The sequence below is a fragment of the Geotrypetes seraphini genome, chromosome 8 (genome assembly GCF_902459505.1).
Source record: "Geotrypetes seraphini chromosome 8, aGeoSer1.1, whole genome shotgun sequence".
Taxonomy (NCBI): Eukaryota; Metazoa; Chordata; class Amphibia; order Gymnophiona; family Dermophiidae; genus Geotrypetes; species Geotrypetes seraphini.
Window position 1 is genome coordinate 157,677,176 of NC_047091.1, and position 21,085 is coordinate 157,698,260.

The following is a 21,085-nucleotide window of genomic DNA, read 5'->3' on the forward strand; positions in this document are numbered from 1 at the left end:
ATTTCTACTTCTGTGTAAACAACTTGGCACTTCCTGGCCTTGCAACACACAAACTGACGTTAACATTATTAATGTTATCAGATGTACACCGCTATACTCTTTAATTCGTTGTACGAGATATTCACTGCTATACTCTTCAATTCGCTGTACGTAAAGTTTCTCTTTATTTTTATTGTATTTACAGTTTCTTTTATTGTAAACCGCCTAGAAGTCGCAAGATTGTTGGCGGTACAGCAAATACAGCGGGGCATTCTGAGAAACTGAAGGGAGATAGGTTCAGAACAAATGCAAGGAAGTTCTTTTTCACCCAGAGGGTCGTGGACACTTGGAATGCGCTACCGGAGGAAGTGATCAGGCAGGGTACGGTCCAAGGATTCAAACAGGGATTGGACGGATTCCTGAGGGATAAAGGGATCATGGGATACTGAGGGAGGAGCTGGGATGTAACAAAAGTATAGAAAGTTTGTCAGGTATTGAGTATAAACCAAACAGGTCGTGCATGTGCAGGACCGGAGGGCTGGGACTTCGATGGGAAGGCAGGACCAAATTGGGAGGCCAAGGTGGCAGGGGAGCCCCTTCAGATGATTCAGACAGGTTGTGATCTGTTTGGGCCGCCGCGGGAGCGGACTGCTGGGCAGGATGGACCTATGGTCTGACCCGGCAGAGGCACTGCTTATGTTCTTATGTTCTTATGTATATAAAAATAAAGTTATTATTATTATTATTATTTGAGTTGCCTTTTATAAATCTGTTTTATAAAGAAAAGTAGGTGCCCACTTTTCTTAATAAAATGCACCTTAAGGTTGGAGTAAATGTCCCCCATCGGGTTGGTAGCCAGAACGTGCATTTACAGGGGAATTCTAAAAATGGCGCTTAAAATTGTGCGTGCAAATTTGGGCTTGTGCTTGATTTAATTGAGTAATGAGCAAATTAGTGCCAATATTTGGAAGCTACCAATCAAATATTGGCCCTTATTGACAACAATGTGATTTCTGGGTTCAAACCCACGCTGTTCTTTGTGACTCTGGGCAAGTCACTTAATTCCCCCCCCCCCTTGCCCCAGGTACATTAGATAGATTGTGAGTCCATTGGGACAGGGAAAAATGCTTGAGTACCTGAATGAATTCAAGTAAACCGTTCTGAGCTCCCATTGCTGGCTTATAGTTTCAGTTTATAAGAAACAGGATGGCAGACTCGGAATGCTTTAGGATGCAGTCCTGAAACGCACACTAAACCCTGGATGTTGGTATCTTGGCCGTCTGTCTTTCCCACTTTGGATTAGTGTCTGTATGTAATAGGTAAATCACGTTGGATGGATCACAGAAAGGCAGTATATCAAATGCACGACCCGTACCTGTGCCCGCACCCATATTTGATAAGGACTCTTCCATGGACAGGTTTGTTTTTCAAATAGTGAAAGCCACACGACCCATTTGCAGATATTGTTATCCCCTGGGAACAAGTAACATGGAACCATAAGCTTTAAATTGACATCAGTAAGCATGAGTGCTTTGGGAGGGTGGACAGTCTGCATAACCTGGGTTCCCTGAAAACCTGATCTGTTTGCAGAGCTTGGAGCCTCTTATCAAAACCTCCCCCACAATGGATCACTTGAGTACCCAAGCGAATACCAACAATCAGATAAGAACATAAGCAGTGCCTCCGCCGGGTCAGACCACAGGTCCATCCTGCCCAGCAGTCCGCTCCCGCGGCGGCCCAAACCGGTCACGACCTGTCTGAATCACCAGAAGGGGCTCCCTTGCCACCTTGGTTTCTCATTGAAGTCCTATCTTCCCATCGAAGTCCTAACCCTCCGGTCTTGCACATGTACGACCTGGTTGGCTTTCTATACTTATTACCTGGTTAGCTTTCTATACTTGTGTTACATCCCAGCACCTCTCTCAGTATCCCACGATCCCTTTATCCCTCAGGAATCCGTCCAATCCCTGTTTGAATCCCTGTACCGTACTCTGCCTGATCACTTCCTCCGCTAGCGCATTCCAAGTGTCCACGACCCTTTGGGTGAAGAAAAACTTCCTTGCATTTGTTTTGAACCTATCTCCCTTCAGTTTCTCCGAATGCCCCCTCGTACCTGTTGTCCCCCTCAGTCTGAAGAATCTGTCCCTATCCACCCTCTCTATCAATGTATATCGAAGATGGCGTTCAATATTTCCGATGCTTAGATTGCTTATTCCTCTCAAAAAAGTATTTCTGCTCCGCTTTTTCCTATGATCTAGAAAAGGTTCAAAGAAGAGCGACCAAGATGATAAAGGGGATGGAACTCCTCTTGTATGAGGAAAGAATAAAAAGGTTAGGGCTCTTCAGCTTGGAAAAGAGATGGCTGAGGGGAGATATGATGAACATATTCAAAATCCTGAGTGGTGTAGAATGGGTACAAGTGGATCGTTCTTTTACTGCATCAGGATTTACAAAAACTAAAGGACACTCAAAATTACAGAGTAATACTTTTAAAACTAATAGGAGGAAACATTTTTTCATTCAGAGAATAGTTAAGCTCTGGAACGCATTGCCAGAGGTTGTAGTAAGAGTGGATAGCGTAGCTAGTTTTAAGAAGACAATTTCCTGGAGGAAAAGTCCATAGTCTGTTAGTAAGACATGGGGGAAGCCTCTGCTTGCCCTGGATCGGTAGCATGGAATGTTGCTACTCTTTGGGTTTTAGCCAGGTACTAGTGACCTGGATTGGCCACCATGAGAATAGGCTACTGGGCTTGATGGACCATTGGTCTGACCAATAAGGCTATTCTTATGTTCTTTGTGTGAGACAAAGCCTTCATTAATATAAAAAGGATATCAACCTACTATCTGCCTCTGGCAATTTTTGGTTTATGCTTTATAGTGGTTTTTTAGTCGCATGATTATATTTTTTGAGGAACAATCAGATCATGTTTGAAGTCGTGTCAGTCTGGCATAGGATCACCCCTTTCCCCTATTCTCTTTAACATCTACATGTCCTCCCTGAAACTCTTTCAACTATCCCCCCTGGAAACAATCTACACTTATGCAGATGACATCGTTGTCCTCCTTGAGACTGACCAGAACCTCACTAACCTCCACGAAAACATTACAGCTTGCATAATGAGACTCCGTGCCTGGTCCCTCTCGGTACAGATGAAACTAAACTAATCTAAAACAAAACTAGTCTGGCTCGGCCCAAAATTCGAACACCTGCCCACACTTTTCACACTACCCACAGGCGATACACTACAGCTCGAGTTCTCATGCAAGGTCCTTGGTATCACTATCGATTCCTCTCTCTCCCTCAATGACCACCTCAACTCCTTGGCAAAATCATGCTTTTTCAGCCTTCACATGCTGAGGAAAGCTAGATCCTACTTCAGCCAACAACACTTTGCCATCCTTGTCCAATCCATCATCCTCTCCAAACTAGATTACTGCAACGCCATCTACTTAAATCTATCAAAAAAAAGTATTCTAAGACTCCAGCTAATCCAGAATACTGCAGCCAAACTGATCTTCTCAAAACGCAAGTCTGACCATGCCTCCCCACTCCTTGCCAAACTTCATTGGCTCCCAATAATCTCCAGAATCCATTTCAAATGTTCCTGCCTGGCTTTCAAGATCATTCACAGAATCCTGCCTCCTCTTATCCCACTGTCTTTCAACTCCTCCAGTCCCGACTCCTCCAGAACTGCCCAAAGGCTTAAACTAGCCTTCCCCTCTCCATGCGGCATCCACTATTCAGGCAAACTGGGAAAATCCCTTCTCTTCAAAATCACAGGTCTTTGGAACGACCTCACCACCCCGCTGCGGAACCTGAGCTCCCTTCAGTTATTCCGCAAACAACTGAAAACCTGGCTTTTCAGCAAATTGTAGCTCTATCCTTCCCCCCTTTCTCTCCCCCCTTCTACACATAAGTTCAAGTAATCCTTTTTCTTCTTCTCTACCCACTATTTTAAGTTCTTGTAAACTGTGTCGAGCTCCATTCTCATGGAGATGATGCGGTATATAAACTTAAGGTTTAGATTAGATTAGATTAGATTCTGTGAACTGGTTTCATTAGTTGTTCCATTTTGTGAATATTCTGCACTTCTTTATCTCATTTGTGTGTTAAACAGGTCGACCACCCCCTCGAGGTGCCAAAATAGAGACAGAAGGTTGTTTACCACCCAAAGGACCTATTGAACGAGTTTATCAAGAAATTGCCATTTTAAAGAAGTTGGATCACCCTAACATAGTAAAGCTAATTGAGGTGAGACTGAGACCAGATCTAGCTTATAATCTTTTGTCATTGACAAGTACATACACACACACACAAAAAAAAAAACTAATGAAGCTTTCGTTGAAGGGATGGCCCCATTATTTTGACAGAACTACAGAGGTTTACAACAGAAATTTCTTACCAACTTGTCCAAGATTTTATTTTCTGTGAATGCCAGCATTGTACTTAGCAGGGTCAAAAGCTTATCTTATGCATTGTACACATAGGGAGGCTAAGAGATGGTCTGAAGGGTATATAGTGAATGGCAGATATAGGGTTACTAGATTTTCCGAGGTATAAACCTAGACACATGGCCCCGCCTTGTTCTGTCTCCAGCCCTATCCCATTATGCCTCTGGCCCCGCCTCCACAAAACTTCATCTTTCTTGTCTGACCAGGCCATGTCTGGAGAGCCTCTGAGCATGTGCAGATGCGTGTGATATTATTTGGGCATGCTCAGAAGCCCTCCAGATGTGGCTGGAGGTGGGGGGCTTTCCAAAATCCGGACATAATACCAAGTTTTGGAAAATTCATCCGGGCACCCAGACAGTCCTCTAAAAAGAGGATATGTCCAGATTTTCCCAGACGTCTGGTAATCCTAGGTAGGTAGAAGACAAATTAAGGGTTGCCAGATCTCTGCCATCAACACTGCAACACTGCCAGTCCTGGAAGTGCAATGTAACATTACCATATGCTCTTCATCTCCAGCTACTACAGTGACCTCCGGTGGTTGGGAGGGGAGGGTGCAACACTTGTAAGAACTATTTCTGACGCTGTTCTTCAGATGGCCATGTACTGAACAACATTTTAATAACCTTTGAGAACAGGGAAAAATGAGAGGCATAGAGGGATACGGGTGACTAAAACTACATCAGGTGTGCACCTGACTGGGCCTCCGCGTGTGTGGATCGCCGGACTCGATGGACCTTGGGTCTGATCCGGTGATGGCAGTTCTTATGTTCTTATGGTGGCAAAAGACGAGTCGGGGGGAGGGGAGAAATGAAAATTTTGGTCACATTAGAGAAGGGAAGAAGGGTGGTAATTCTTAAGATGCCTCGGTCCATAAACTGATAATCTCCTCAGAGCGGGGCTGTTTTCGGCTCTTATCCCTTCCAGAGGTCATATATACTGCATCATTCTGTCTTCATCTCCAGTCAAAATCAGAAACCAGCCAGGAGTGGCACTCAGAGCACTGAACTTCCCCTGGGCTAGAGCCCAGCAGGCATGGAAGAGCTTCTCTGGGAAGATCTCCTTGGTATTATATACATAAGAAATTCTTTGCCTGCTTTGTTCTTAAAAGATTAATTATGACACCTTTCAGCAACCGCTCACAGATACTGCATCTGTTTCCTAGGAAACATGCAAACCGGCTGTGATATTTGTAGAACATGAAGAATTAAAATCCTGTTAACCTGAGGTTTGAAAGGGAGAGGTGTAAAGTGAGCTGCAGTTCCCTGTATTGAAATCATAGCAGGATCTTTTTGTATGTTTAATACTGGAACTGCTTAAGTTTGTGTTCTTTTGCCAGTATTTCCATTAACAGTAGCTTTTTGCGGAGGGGAGTTTTTTTAAATTAGAAAATTATCCCATTAAAGTAAGCAGTTTTGGAAGATTTTTCTGTGCATAACACTGGTTTTACACACAGGAAGGTCAGTCAGTTAGGCACATATGTATACCTATGGCAGGGGTGTCAAAGTCCCTCCTCGAGGGCTGCAATCCAGTCAGGTTTTCAGGATTTCCTCAATGAATATGCATGAGATTTATTAGCATTCAATGAAAGCAGTGCATGCAAATAGATCTCATGCATATTCATTGGGGAAATTCTGAAAACCCGACTGGATTGCGGTCCTTGAGGGAGGGACTTTGACACCCCTGAACCTATGGGATCACATATGTACACGTGTAGGCATTCCTGGAGGTGTTGAATTTTTCTTGCACACGTTTACCCCAATTTTGGGGCACATGCAAATGTGTGCATCAGGATTTACTTGGGACTGGGGGTGCTTCTGGGAGCCTCTCATAAAGGCACACAGATGTCCTTTTCTAAAATTACCTCACACGTGGCTTTCATTGTGCGTTTCTTTTAGTCATGTGGGGGGGAGGGAAACCCCGTTCAGTTTTCAAATGTAGTCAGCCCTTCTTACCACCCACGCAAATAATAGATGCAGAGCACGTGCCGGGAGATGCTTTGTGCACACATTTTGCATTTGCTTGTTCCAGTCCCCTTAAAACATGAATGCAAGTAAGGTATAGGCACTGAAAGCGCCTCATGGGCTGCAGCTGTTCGTAAAACATCCTCATGAAGATTAGCACAGCAGAGTGGAGGAATAGCCTTTTGGCTAGTGCAGTGGGCTAAGAACTTGGGAGAACTGGGTTTGATTCTCACTGTGGCTCATTTAACTCTCCCTTGCCCCAGGTACATAACTTTAGGCTCTTTTTTTACTAAGCTGTGGTAGAGGCCTAAAATCGGGACACACGGTTCAAGAATCCAATATGGAACTCAGCTAGGCATTCTCAATCTGGGGGCTTTTTATAGGACCAGGTCCACAGTGCTTGCCTTTAGCCCTAACAAATACTTAGCTGTGCTACAGGAATGGAAAAGAAATGAATGTCTAAGATGAGAACTTATCATTTTGTTTTCTTAGGTGTTAGATGATCCCAGTGAAGACCATCTCTACATGGGTATGTAAGCAAGCAATGCCCAAAACCTGATTACATAGATATCCTGTATCTTTTTCAAAAAAGTGTTTTAACTGGCGAGAAATTGAAAAATGTAGCTGTGTTTTTTCCCCTGTGATGTGTATGTAGAACAGTAAAAATAGCAGGTAAGAGCGGATGGCGTAGCTGGGTTTAAGAAAAGTTTGGACAATTTCCTGGAGGAAAAGTCCATAGTCTGTTATTGAGAAAGACATGGGGGAAGCCACTGCTTGCCCTGGATCGGTAGCATGGAATGTTGCTACTCTGGGTTTTTGCCAGGTTCTGGTGACCTGGATTGGCCACTGTGAAGATGGGATACTGGGCTACATAGACCATTGCTCTGACCCAGTAAGCCTATTCTTATATTCTTAAATGAGACAAGTATAGGACAATTAAGCCATTGTAACATCACTGCTGAGGTTGGCTCTGAGGCACTGTGGAATGAGGCATTATGACATTACAATATCAGCTCTGGAATGTTGCTCTCATTGGGGTTCCGGACTCTGACTATTCTTTGAGATGCTGGAATGTCACTACTCTTTGGGTTTTGGCCAGGTACTAGTGACCTGGATTCACCACCCAAGAGAAGGAGCTACTGGGCTTGATGGACCATTGGTCTGACCCAGTGAGGCTATTTTTATGTTCTTATTAGGATAAATAGATGGGCAATTAAATTGGAGGCAAAATTATATAAGTTGAATAAGATATGTGGAACTGGTTTCAGTTACAAAGATGTGTGGCAAGCTAGTCCAGACATGGAGTGAGTGGATAACCTGTCTGCACATGTATTAAAGGCATGGGAGAAGAGCCAGGTTATCACCTAACACATCACTTGGGGAGGTCCATGCCCCCCTCCTTAGTATGCCACTGACCTCACTCCTTTCTTTCTACTCATGGTTCTGTGTCTGTTCCCCCCACCCCAGTGATCTACCTTAAAGGTGTTCTTATATTGGTCCCTGGCAATGACAGTGTTGCACATTTGCTGCCTGCTTTGAAGCTTTCCCTCTGGTCCAACCCAACCTCTCTGACATCACTTCCTGGGCAGGACCGATCAGAGGGAAAGTCTCAGACCAGATTAGGCAGCAAATGTGGAATTCTGCTACTGTCGTGGAACAACAAATCACCATTTTTAAGGTAGACTGGGGGAGGGAGGAGAGAGGATGAGGCTGAAATGCAGGTGGGAGTAAAGATGCTGAACAGGAGTTGGGAGTGGAAGAGAGCAGAAGAGATGTTTGGTGGAGACAGGAGATGCTGTAACACGATTAATTTTCTTAATCACGATTATTGTTTTTAATTGCGATTAATTATGCATTAATTGCAGAGTTAACTGCAATTAACTTGCAGCCCTACTTGTTAGCACTTATAAGGGTTCATTATGCAATAGAATCCAGGGGTTTGTGGTTTTCTTTATTTGTTGATAATAATGCACTGTAGAACCCTCTTGTATGCGCAAAAGAATGTGCATTTTTTTCTGAAATAGTGCACCCTATTTAGAAAGATTTTGCACTACTTCAAAATAGGTTGCACTTTTAACGACAAAAATGAGGACTAACTAAAATAAAATGTACCATGCTGCCAACAACATGGAAAACAAAACAATTATGTATTATGTATCTACTTTAATGTAATTTTAATCAAAATAGAGATACAGGTTAATTGACTCTTGTACTCTCTCTCTCGTTGCATTGCAGTCTTCGAATTAGTAAAACAAGGGTAAGTTTCAGCATGTTGTTTGTATAATGATAAAACCATATGTTTGATGGTGGCAGAAAGGTTGAAGGAAAAATGAAGCACTATGATGTGTCAGATTCTTCCCTGTGATATTGTGCGTCTGTCTTTTATTCCTGAGGAATTCTGCAAGTGCAGAATTCCTCATCTCCTCAGGATGCATAGAATTATGTAATGCTTTGCAGAATTCAGTGCAGTCAAGGGCGGTAGAGGAGGAAGTGAACCCCTCCACAGTGTGTCACTTCCTCCTCCTGTGCCGGCTTAGACCCGACTGTTTATGTGAACTGCGATCTCGTGCGCATAGAATTCCACCAGGAGTAGTTAATGCACAGCAAATACCAGTGGAAAAGTGGCTTTAAAACTACTTAATGAGATCATGTATTCTAGCACTACAGATCACAAATTACCATTCCTCCACCCCTTTTTATGAAGCTGCATTAGCGTTTTTTATGGCCGGAGCGGTAAAAATTCCAACGCTCATAGGAATTGTATGAGTCTCAGAGCTCTTACCACCCTGGCTGGTGATAAAACCCGCTAATGTGGCTTCATAAAAGGGGGGCAAGGGGTGAAACATATTTTAAAAGCCCAGCAATTTTGTAGATCTCAGGACTTTTTGTACATGGACATGCATTCTGTGGTGTACTGTAAAGGATTTTGTTTTAATTCCTAGACCATAAAATAAAATCATTTATAAGAGCAATTTTTAATTGTTAGTCCATTGTATTGCTGTTTAGAGAATGACTGTGGTTTGGAGGGTGGGGGTAGTGGTTGGGGGTGGGGGGCAGGGGGGTATAGTTGGTCTCCTCTTATGAAAATTGAAAGAGCTTGTACTGCCTTTGTTTTCTTGACTTTAATAAAAATTATTTGAACATAAGAGCAATTTTCAAAGCCATTGTCCCAGTTTTCAAAGCCAGTGACCCTTTGAAAAATTGTCCACCCTGTATTTATCCTGCTGCCAAGAGCCTTCATTTGATACCACCTAGGGGCAGTCCTTGGTCCTGGGACCACACACCAGGACTTCTAGAATCTTCTGCAATCTTGGGCCTTAAATCCAACCACTAGGTGTCACCCTAGAGTGACAAAAATAACAAAAAATACAGGACCCCCCCAACTGTTCCCATTAAGGACAAGTTTTTAGCGTTTAACAGAGAAGTGGCGTACAAAAATTATGCCAAATATTTAATTACTTATTTACAAGCTTTTCTAGCCCATTCATCTTGTGGAAAACCCTATTCTCGGTAGGTTATAATCAATAAATGAATATAAAACTGTTAGAAATTTGGGCCTGGATTCTTTAAGCGGTGCCTGCCTCGGCAGGCGTTTACAAAGCAGGAGCCTGCTGCGTGTCAGTCAACGAGAGGCACCGCTTACAATCGCGGCTCCCAAGGACCCTCAGTGCCAGAAATGAAGGCCAGGGTTTTGCAGGCCTACATTTTCGGTGCCTAGGGACCTTCCTGAATCATGGCTAGCATTGCCTAGTGATGCCAGATCCCCTAAATATGCCAATTTCCGGGCTTCAACATCACTAGGAAATGCTAGGTGCCCTGGACCTAGGCGCCAGTCCGGGAGGCCGCCTATCGTCGCCTAATTTTTTGTTTTGATTAGGTTTTAATTGATTTTTAATGGCACAACCAATTATTGTGCCATTTGGAGTCATTTAAAACCCTTGTTAGTCACCAGTAGGTGTCAGTGACTAACCTTCAGCGGCTTTCTGAGAATCCAGGCCTTTTTTGGTTAAGAAATTCAAATTTTTCCTGATATTTGTCGTTTCACCCAACTACAGAGAAAAGCTTTCCTGACTCTGAAGAGTCGGATGGTGACAAAAAGGGCTACTTTCTTTTAATAACATTTCAGGGGAACATTCAGAGGAAACAAAATGTATTTTTTTATAATATAAACTTTTATTACTTTTTGACATTCAGTAATATGACAAAAATCATTACAACAATGGCCACAATAAAACAGGCAATATAAAGCCTTCCGTGTTGGTTTTTCACGAAGGCTTTAAAGAAAAGAGCAAAGAACAGAAAAAACTAAACACCCCATCCCCCCCACTCCCTCCCCTGAGCAAAATATATTTTTGAATCAATACAAATAGAGAATTTTCTTCAGGGATTAGATTCTTAAATAGATTGACAGATTAGCATAGTAGGAGTCAAGAAGAATATTTAGCCTGTTACTTTCTTTTTTCAGTATCTTGAATTTTGTAATTTTTTCTTAATTTTCTTTATGATTAGAATTTCTCTCACCTTTGATATGGGCTATTTTTGGTAGAATTTATCCTTTGCAGTTTCTGTATATCATATTGATCTGGTAATTTTCTGGTTGTTGCCTTTGCTATTATGGGAAAATTTTTTAAAAGTTAAATAAAAAGAAAAAAATAATAATATAAAACTGTTAAATATGCTTATTGAAAGCATTTTTCTTGCCTAAACATGACTTAACTTCATCTTTTTCATATAGCTTCCCAGAGTGTGCAGATGATAAGTAATGTCACCGAAACATATTGCATGACATCCAGAGATGGTTGTCTTGCAAAAGAATAAATCATATGTTCTTAAGAACAGCTCACTTATCTGATCCTGTGAAAACCCCCCCACTGGGTTTGACATCTGGTATCCGTTCAGCATCAAAGCACTCCTAATACAGCAAACATACAGTTTCTTTCCTGCCTGATGCTAGCAAGTTGACGTACAGCGAAAGATTAGAGAAACTGGGCCTTTTCTCCCTTGAACAGAGGAGATTGAGAGGGGACATGATCAAAACATTCAAGGTACTGAAGGGAATAGACTTAGTAGATAAGAGCAGGTTGTTCACCCTCTCCAAGGTAAGGAGAACGAGAGGGCACTCTCTAAAATTGAAAGGGGATAGAATCTGTACGAACATAAGAAAGTTCTTTTTCACCCAGAGAGTGGTACCTTCTCTATATAAAAATTGTAGTTCTACCCCCCCTTCCTATTGTTTCTTAATGACTTAAGAAGTCATGTACGTCAAGTTAGTCAACACTGTTTGTCTTCCTGTAACTTCTTAGATTTTTAACCTTATTGTAAAACGCTTTGTACCTTAGGATAAGCGTTTAATCAAATATTCAAATAAACTTGAAAACTTGTAGAAAACTGGAACGCTCTTCCGGAGTCTTTCATAGGGGAAAACACCCTCCAGGGATTCAAGACAAAGTTAGACAAGTTCCTGCTGAACCAGAACGTACACAGGTAGGGCTAGTCTCAGTTAGGGCGCTGGTCTTTGACCAGAGGGCCGCCGCGTGAGCGGACTGCTGGGCACGATGGATCACTGGTCTGACCCAGCAGCGGCAATTCTTATGTTCCTATGGGATTTCTAGCGCGCTAGATGTGGTGCATTTAGATTTTAGCAAAGCCTTTGACAGTGTTCCACACAGATGTCTAAATCAACTGAGTGCCCTCGGGATGGGTCCCAAAGTGACGGGCTGGGTCAAGAATTGGTTGAGTGGAAGGCCACAGAGGGTAGTGATCAATGGAGATCGCTCTGAGAAAAGGGATGTTACCAGTGGTGTGCCTCAAGGTTCTGTTCTTGGGCCTGTTCTTTTTAACATTTTTATTAGCAATATTGCTGCAGGGCTGTCGGGTAAGATTTGCCTCTTTGCGGATGGTACCAAAATCTACAAAAGAGTAGACATCTTGGATGGTGTTAATAATATGAAGAAAGACTTAGGGAAACATGAAGAATGATCTGAAATTTGGTAGTTGCAAAAATCCAAAGGAATGGTACAGTTTAGGGGGTGAAGAACTTATGTGCACGACAGAAGAGCGGGACTTGGATGTGATTGTATGTGATGATTTTAAGGTGGCCAAACAGTTTGTAAAGGTGACAGTGAAAGCTAGAAGGATGCTAGGTTGCATAGGGAGAGGTATGGTCAGTAGGAAAAAGGAGGTATTGATGCCCCTGTATAAGACTTTGGTAAGACCTCATTTAGAATATTGTGTACAATTCTAGAGGCTGTACCTTCAAAAAAAATATAAAAAGGATGAAGTTGATCCAGAGGATTGATTTTTGGTAAATGGTGCGGGGTCTTTGTCATAAGGCATATGTGGACAGTCTTAAAGATCTTAATATGTATACTTTGGAGGAAAGGCGGGAAAGGGGAAATATGATAGAGATGATTAAATACCTACATGGCGTAAATGAGCATGAGTCGAGTCTCTTTCATTTGAAAGGAAGCTCTGAAATGAGAGGGCATAGGATGAAGTTAAGAGGTGATAGGCTCAGGAGTAATCTAAGGAAATATTTTTTACAGAAAGGGTGGTAGATGCTTGGAACAGTCTCCCGGAGGAAGTAGTGGAGACAGAGACAGTGTCTGAATTCAAGAAGGCATGGGATAGGCACGTGTGATCTGTTAGAGGAAGAGATAATGGTTATTGTGGATGGGCAGACTGGATGGGCCATATGGCCTTAATATGCCATCATGTTTCTAGTGGTTTGGCGATTCCATGCTTATACTGTATCAAGGGTGAATCCACACTGTTCAAAAACAAGCACCTTTTTTTCTACAAAAAGTGATGACCAGGACTTCCCCTTTCTCCTGCCCTCAATATCCCCAGCCACCGCCAATGCAGGGAGCATATGAGAGTCATTTTCAAAGGGATCTCTGGGTAAATAGATTTGTATTCATGAAAATCAACTGTATTAAACTTGCCCGCCCTATATGTAGGTACAGTAGATCTGTGTATGTAGGGGCCCCAACTGATATAAGGGGATGGGATTTAGGAAGTGAGGTTCCCAGGGCAGGATCGGTTAGAGATTGTAAAAATAAAAAAGCACCACATGCAAAACAAGAGAATTGCAAATGTCTGCTGGTACATTTTCATAGAAAATTGCAAATAGGCACAAAGCCTGTGGTTATGGATTTTGTAGTTCTGAGGACAGGATGAAAATTGCTTTCAAAATGGATTAAACAGTAAAATCAAAGTAGTGATCAGATATTTTTTTCAGGAAATAACAGTAAGTATATCTGAGATGAGATAATATATCACAAGCTCTTTCTTTGACGTGTATCTGTTTATTTGGAAGTAAGTATACTGTATAATGTTCTCAGAATGGGGTTGTCATGGCTACTGGTTATAGCAGGGAAGATGTCTTGAGATTTGGGTTTTTGATGGTAATCCCAGGTAAAAAATGCTCTTATGCCACTTCCACTGTGAGACCATTCACTAACTCAGATAAATGGAAGTACAGTGTTTCCCTGGTCATTCGCGGTTTGCGAATCGTGGACCCGGTCATTCGCAGTCTGCTCCGACCACCAGTCAGGAGCTGTGTGTCAAAGCAGTTCCTGATTGATGTAGCCCGACTTTACTACAGGAAGAGGTGGTCGGTGCAGACCGTGAGAGATTTCCTTCACCTGCCGGCGCTCCAGCTGCCCTCTCCTGCCTCTTCAGCTGCCTTCTCCTGTCTCCCCTGCCTAAAAATCGCATTTGCGGTTTTTCAAAATTCACGGGGGGGGGGGGGGGGGGTCCTGGAACGGAACACCTGTGAATTTCGGGGGAGGTATACCTAAGATGATCATAATGAAAGAATTTGTGTAAAGTGGTGATTACTTTTTTTTTTTAATTTGATGTGTTCTGATGTTTTATTCTAGGCCTGTGATGGAGATTCCAAACAATACACCTTTAACAGAAGATCAGGCCCGATTCTACTTCCAGGATCTGATTAAAGGCATCGAATACTGTGAGTTCTTCTTATTAGTAAATATGTGTCTGTCCTTTCACTTATCATATTGACCATGCTGAAGTGCTGACATTTTCTCTCTTCATCGTCCACGCTGGAATAAAAAACGCCAACCTTTTTCTCGGCTCTCCAGGATGATGTCATGGGGGGATGGAGTTAACAAACTAAAACCTGCAAATAATCAAAGTCGCGAGTGCTGAACCCGCAAATATGGAGGGGGACCTGTATGATTCTAAATCTATCAATATTCTTATTCATTCTCTTATCATATCTAAATTAGATTATTGTAACTCCCTCTTCATTAATATAACCCAGAAAGAAAAAAGACGACTTCAGATAATTCAAAATACCGCAATAAAATTAATCCATAAAGCCAAAAAATATGATCACGTCACTCCACTACTGATTAAATCACACTGGCTACCCATTTCCCATCGTATTACTTTTAAAATTATACTTTTAGTACATAAAACACTGACTTTCAATGAACCACAATTTATTTCTAAAATGATCATCCCATATAACTCCGTACGTTCCTTACGTTCATCTACTTCGAATTTATTATCTATCCCCTCTTTAAAAATTATTGGCATAAGAAGAAACGAAATATTCTCCGTTATGGCACCTACGTTATGGAACTCATTACCGAATTACATAAGAATAGAAAAAGATTTACATACATTTAAAAGATTTTTAAAACTTTCTTATTTCAAGATGCATTTGAACACATATTATAACACGCATAATTTTTAACCTCTTGATATAAATATTGCACTTTCTAATCCCCCTTGTTCCCACTGTGTTTTCCCTTTATGTAAATTTCAATATATAAAAATGATGTAACTTTCTCCTTCTTCCCTGCCTACTTATATCATTCCTTAACCCCAAATGTATTGTAATGGTCGTTCTCTAAAAACTGTTTTAAATTGTCTGTATTATGTCTAACCTGTCAAAAATATATGTGAAACCACTATCTGTGGCTTTTAGAGTGTACATCGCCTAGATATTTCGATAGGCGATTCAAAAATGCTAATAAACTTGAAACTTGAAACTATCCAAGCATATATGAGACAATGACAGTATAGCATTGATAAGACAACTAACTAATAAACAAAGTCTTTAAAAACCTATTTGTTCAAGCAGACATATGGCAGACAGACTTGGTGGAATATTATCTGGAATGGTCTGTAGATTGCAGATTTTTATATGATGTTAAGAGGCTGAATTGTCTTTTTCCTTTTTTATAAGAACATAAGAAGTGCCTCTGCTGGGTCAGACCAGAGGTCCATCGTGCCCAGCAGTCCGCTTGTGCAGCGGCCCAACAGGTCCAGGACCTGTGTAGTAGTCCTCTATTTATACCCCTCTATCCCCTTTTCCTTCAGAAAACTGTCCAATTCCTTCTTGAACCCTAATACCGTACTCTGTCCTATCACACCCTCTGGAAGCGCATTCCAGGTGTCCACCACCTGTTGGGTGAAGAAAAACTTCCTAGCATTGGTTTTGAATCTGTCCCCTTTTTTGTCTTTTATTTGCTTTTGTTATTTTATGTATTTTAAGTTGTTTTAATGATGTTTGCTATTATGTGTTAATGTAGTAGATTATGCATTTTAATTTTAAGTTTGTTATATTGTAGTTGCCAAAAATGGTAAATTGAGCAGCTTATAATTTTTTTAATAAAATAAATCCAGCTTTTCACATTGCTATGAATTAACTGCAGAGCTCCAGCTTCCACCTTCTTCACATAAATTAAATCTGGAATGAAATATGATTGTGAAAAGTTGAAAGTAGTGTAGAGATTCTATGTGTTATCTCCAAGGGACAAATGCCATTATCTCCATTCTAGGTTGGATTAATTTTCTTATTTTACTGTTGCAGTGCATTACCAGAAGATAATACACCGGGACGTTAAACCTTCCAATCTTTTGGTTGGTGAGGATGGTCACATTAAAATCGCTGACTTTGGTGTGAGTAACCAGTTTGAAGGCACCGATGCCTTCTTGACAAACACGGTTGGCACCCCTGCGTTTATGGCTCCAGAGACGCTTTCTGAAACCAGGAAAATATTTTCCGGAAAGGTATCTTGCTATCAGTTTTATTGTCAGTTATCATTTCATGGTCGTTTGAAGCTTGATAAAGTAAAGTTAGCAGAGGTTGAAGGCATGAATAATGCACAGAAGTGTCACTCATTTCTTATGGATCAGTGCATACTACAAAAAACTGATGTGAATATATACACTTCTCCCTCCGTATTCGCGGTTTCAGCATTTGCGATTTCAATTATTCACGGTTTTTAGCTTGCTGGCTGCTCCCCCCCCAAATTATATCAGCTTGCATAGAGAAATCGCTGATTCCAGGCTTTTACCGAGAAAATTGCTGATTCCCAGCACTTTCTTCACCGTGTTTTGCTTCTCCTTCAGGAACAGGCCAGGTCTCCCACCATGTTATTCGCGGCGAATAACATATGAAAAATTTATTTGCAGTTTTTCTGTATTTGCGGTTCTTTTAATCCCTTATCACAGCAAATACGGAGGGAGAAGTGTACAGTACAAAGTAAATTTGAAGGCATCAATGAGTGGTTTTTGGGGAAGTTATGGAAAAAATTAACAAGATTTCGGTATGCCACACTTTGAGCTGGGGTTAGAGGGAAGAGGAGTGTGTTATGCTGTGTGATATTGTGTCTCCTTCCTTAAATTATAGTACAACTGGTGTAGAAAATAATCAAATGCACCAAAAGATACAAAAGGTTGCTGCAATTACATCAATAATCTGAAAATATATTTATTAGAATAGAATTGGAAAAAAATAAATAAATCTCCTAAAAATCTGATTGGATCAAACTTCCTAAATAAACTTGGAGAGTTCATCATACACGGTAACATCATAAAATAAAGCATATCAAACACAGGCCTTCTTCAAACCCTTTCAATTACACGATAACCTGTCCCATGTTATTTGACTCAAATACTCTTGTGTATGTGCCATTGTAACCCGTTCTGGGGACTGGCTATAAATCTAAAGAAAGAAATAAAAAGTACCGCATCAACTGCCTAGTCAGCCGTAATCAGTCTCTAAGGAGCTGTCCAAGGGGCAAAGCCCCTTTGGAGCATCCTGCCTCTGCTGCAGGCTAGCTTTTGATGCAGCCAATAATGACATCGGCAAGGGGTAGACTCATAGTAATTTCTAGTTAGTTGAGGCAGGGAAATCAAGAGAGCATCCTTGATCTCATGGAAAAAGAAGGAGCGGAGTAGATAAGGATCATCTGCGGCACCTCCCCTGCCAATTCCAGGTGGACTGCTACTGTGGCCGCCCTTAAGTACAGTAAACCCTCGATTATCCGGACCTCGTTTATCTGGACTTTGGATTTAATGGACAAAATATTCGGCATTGGGCACTTCGGGAGAATTGAAGTTCGGGCATGCGCAGTGCCAGAAAATACACAAGCCTCTAAAACCGAAAGATCCGTTTCCGGCAGTAGATTAAGCAAAGAATGAAGTCATGGATAAAAAACGAAAATGCACAAACAAAAATTGGATCTCGTCGAGAAATTGGAATCAGGTGTATCTGTGGTTGACGGGTCAAAAGCACCCGAGACAAACCTGCCCAGGACGTCAGCGTGCTGGATTTCTACACTATTTTAAAGCGCTCCGAGGGGGTGTGTGGGGGGGGGAACCCCTCACTTTACTTAGAAATGTTGGCACTCCTGTTGCCATTACAGAGGAAACAGTAATTTTTCCCTAAAAAAACAGGGAAAAAAGGCTGTTTCCTCTGTAATGGGGGGGTGTTTTCCCCGCAATGGGAGCGCCAACATTTCTCACAGCACTTTAAAATAGTCCTGCGCGCGATTGTCTGGACGGGTTTGTCCGTGCGCGATTGTCTCTTGTGGTTTCGTCTATATAACGTATCTGTGGCACAAGTTTGTGAAGAATATGGTGTCAAAAAACAAATGATATCAGACACTCGGATTTTTCAGACAATTGCATTTAACGGACACCCCCTTCCCCCCCTGAGCAGTCCATTAAATTGAGGGTTTACTGTATTTGTAGGGAAGCAGTGAGGGGTGGGCTGAAAGAGACATATTTTCAGCCCTCGGGGCTAACAGAGGCACTTGAGCCATCCAGTGACACCAGGAATTGCCGGGGATGGAGAGCTGAAAATGGGAAGGAGGCAGAGTTAGCGCATGGGTAATATACAATGCGAGTGAAAGAAAAGAAGAAACTTGACAGACACCAGGCTTTCTTTTTATTTTTGGCTGTAGGCTTTGGATGCGTGGGCGATCGGTATTACTCTCTACTGTTTTGTGTTTGGACAGGTAATGAACTATTTCTGTTATTGCGATGTATATTCTGCATGCTGTAGCTATATAAACAGCCATTGGATGATTAAAAGTATGCATAAATCTACTAGATAAAGCCATTGGAAGGGGCTGGGCAAGATGGCATTATGAAGCCACTGTGCCTCTAGAAGCAGAAGTCAATTTCTATGTGCAGTTGCTCTTGAGCGGCCAGTGTTTTTGGAGGATGGCTGACTGAGTCATTGGAGAGCTTCCCCTACATGCCGGCCTTGCCATTGGAGGGGTCATCTAGGATTCAATTTTGCTCTGCAACGGTCCTGGCTATTGGAATAAGCAGTAGCAATTTGTTTCCTTAAGACAGAATGTTTTTCACTAAGCATTCCGTAGGAATTGAAAATGTCACTCAGTCATTGTTTTGAAAATTCCACTTTTAAGCAGCAGCCCTCGTGTAGCTCACGGATTAGTCTGTACTGACTTTGGTGTCCCCAGGGACTACGTCTGGTTTGCAAGGACCCATCGGCTCCCAGTCCAAGTGAGAAATTTTGGGCCATGGAGCCTGATCTGTGAATCTTTCCCTTTCAGACCTAGTGCTGCAAAAATATCTGAACAGTTAACGTTAATTTGTCTTTCACATGTGATAACAATTGGGAAACTCACTTCAAAACAATTTGCTTTCCCATTTTTCAGTGCCCTTTTATGGATGAGAGGATTTTAAGTTTACATAGTAAAATTAAGAGTCAAGCTCTGGAATTCCCAGACCAGTAAGTACATTTCTTTTCACACTTTTTTTGACTCGGTGGTATATTTTTATTGTTTGAATGCAGTTCTTTTCCAAACTTGTTATTTCACAGAGTGCAGCTGTGATACACTACAAGTAAGCTGTAGCTGGTTTGGCATGGTTTTCCAGTAAAAGACAGGTCTGGCCCAACCATTAGGCAAGACTAGGCATTTGCCTAGGGCTGCAGCTTCTTGAGGGAGGCGAATGTGTAGGCAAAACAGTAGGTCCTGACGGCTGCATAACATAAAAGAACCATCAGCATATAATTTAACCAAGCTTTTCAAAAGATGTTTGTGATTATCATAATTGCTGGGTTTGATTGCCAAAATTTTGAAGGGGGTCTCTAGGCTAGAGATCCTGACAGTTAATTGAGGGGAGGGTGAAGGTTCACTTAGGACGTCCACTATCCCTTACACTGGCTTTGGTAATAGAATTTCTTTGAGCTAATATGCAAAAGAAGTTATCCATTCAACAGTGGCCAGTGAACATCACAATCTGTCTTTTGAAAATTTATTTGGATGGTATCATGGTATATGACCGAATGAGCTGATAGTATCCGTATAAGTAGGGGATGGGTTTGTGGTAGGGCGAGATGAGGATTGGCTAAAAGGTTATCCATTGAGGCCAAAATTTTATATACAGTGGTGCCTCGCATAACGAACGCCTCGCACAGCGAATGCTGCACACAACGAACTTCATGTCTTGATTCATACAACGAACTTCGTTTCACACAACGAAGTCGCCCGAGCTGCCGATGTATTGCATTCTTCCGCGCAGGCACTGCCCTCTCTCACAGCCCTTCGCCTGGCTCCCTGTGCAGTGGCGGCGCCTACTGCTGATGCGTTGGGGGGGGCGGAGCTACTCTCGCCGCTTCCCCGATGCTAGAAAAAAAAAAAAAAAGAAAAGTTAAGTCCCAGTTTTTGCCGCTGAGACTCTGCCCTCTCTCACTGTATACAGTCGTCCTTTTAAGATAAACTCAATATTTTTTATATATCATGGCTTCTAAAAAAAGCAGGAAGGTGATTTCTGTTGAAATGAAACGGGAAATAATTAGAAGGAGTGAATGTGGGATAAAACAGTGTGACCTCGTCAAAGAGTTTGGCCTCAGCAAGACCACCATTTTCACCATTTTGACAAATTTATCTTTTTTTATGTCATCTTAGCATATTTTATGCTGCAGAACGAATAATTTTTTTTAACATGTATTGTTATGGGAAAACGCGTTTCACATAACGAACTTTTCGCATAACAAACTTGCTCCTGGAACGAATTAAGTTCGTTGTGTGAGGCACCACTGTATGGTGCTGAAAAATCAGCATTGATAAAATCTGGGAGAGGATAAATGAGGATCCCGTGGATCTAAAGCGCATGGCCTTGAAAAGAAAGCGGCCGTGGTTTGGGGTCCGCAAGGATCCTTGTTTTAACTCCTGTGGACCTCACGGATCCTGCTCACTCCACAGATCCGTTTCAACCGCTGTGGACCTCACCCATGAATTCTCATCTTACCTTCCTGTCACAAACCCCACAGATTTAACCCCCGTAGTAGGGGATAAGATGAGAACCCAAGGAGTTCCATATGGAACTCAGATTTTTTAATTTGGTTTAAATGGCATGATAATTGAAAATACTATTAAAAGCTAATTAAAAAATCC

At 41.9% G+C, this 21,085-nt stretch overlaps 1 protein-coding gene across 5 annotated transcripts in view; it reads left to right on the forward strand.

Moving 5' to 3' along the window:
- Window positions 1-21,085, forward strand: part of CAMKK2 (calcium/calmodulin dependent protein kinase kinase 2) — a 125,181-nt gene that overhangs the window by 79,424 nt on the left and 24,672 nt on the right. For all 5 annotated transcript variants that reach the window (XM_033956771.1, XM_033956770.1, XM_033956769.1 and 2 more), the window contains 7 exons: window positions 4,098-4,231; window positions 6,885-6,921; window positions 8,628-8,649; window positions 14,276-14,364; window positions 16,240-16,439; window positions 18,620-18,673; window positions 19,343-19,416. In XM_033956771.1, coding sequence (XP_033812662.1) covers window positions 4,098-4,231; window positions 6,885-6,921; window positions 8,628-8,649; window positions 14,276-14,364; window positions 16,240-16,439; window positions 18,620-18,673; window positions 19,343-19,416 — 610 coding nt within the window. The remainder of the gene's footprint in view (window positions 1-4,097; window positions 4,232-6,884; window positions 6,922-8,627; window positions 8,650-14,275; window positions 14,365-16,239; window positions 16,440-18,619; window positions 18,674-19,342; window positions 19,417-21,085) is intronic.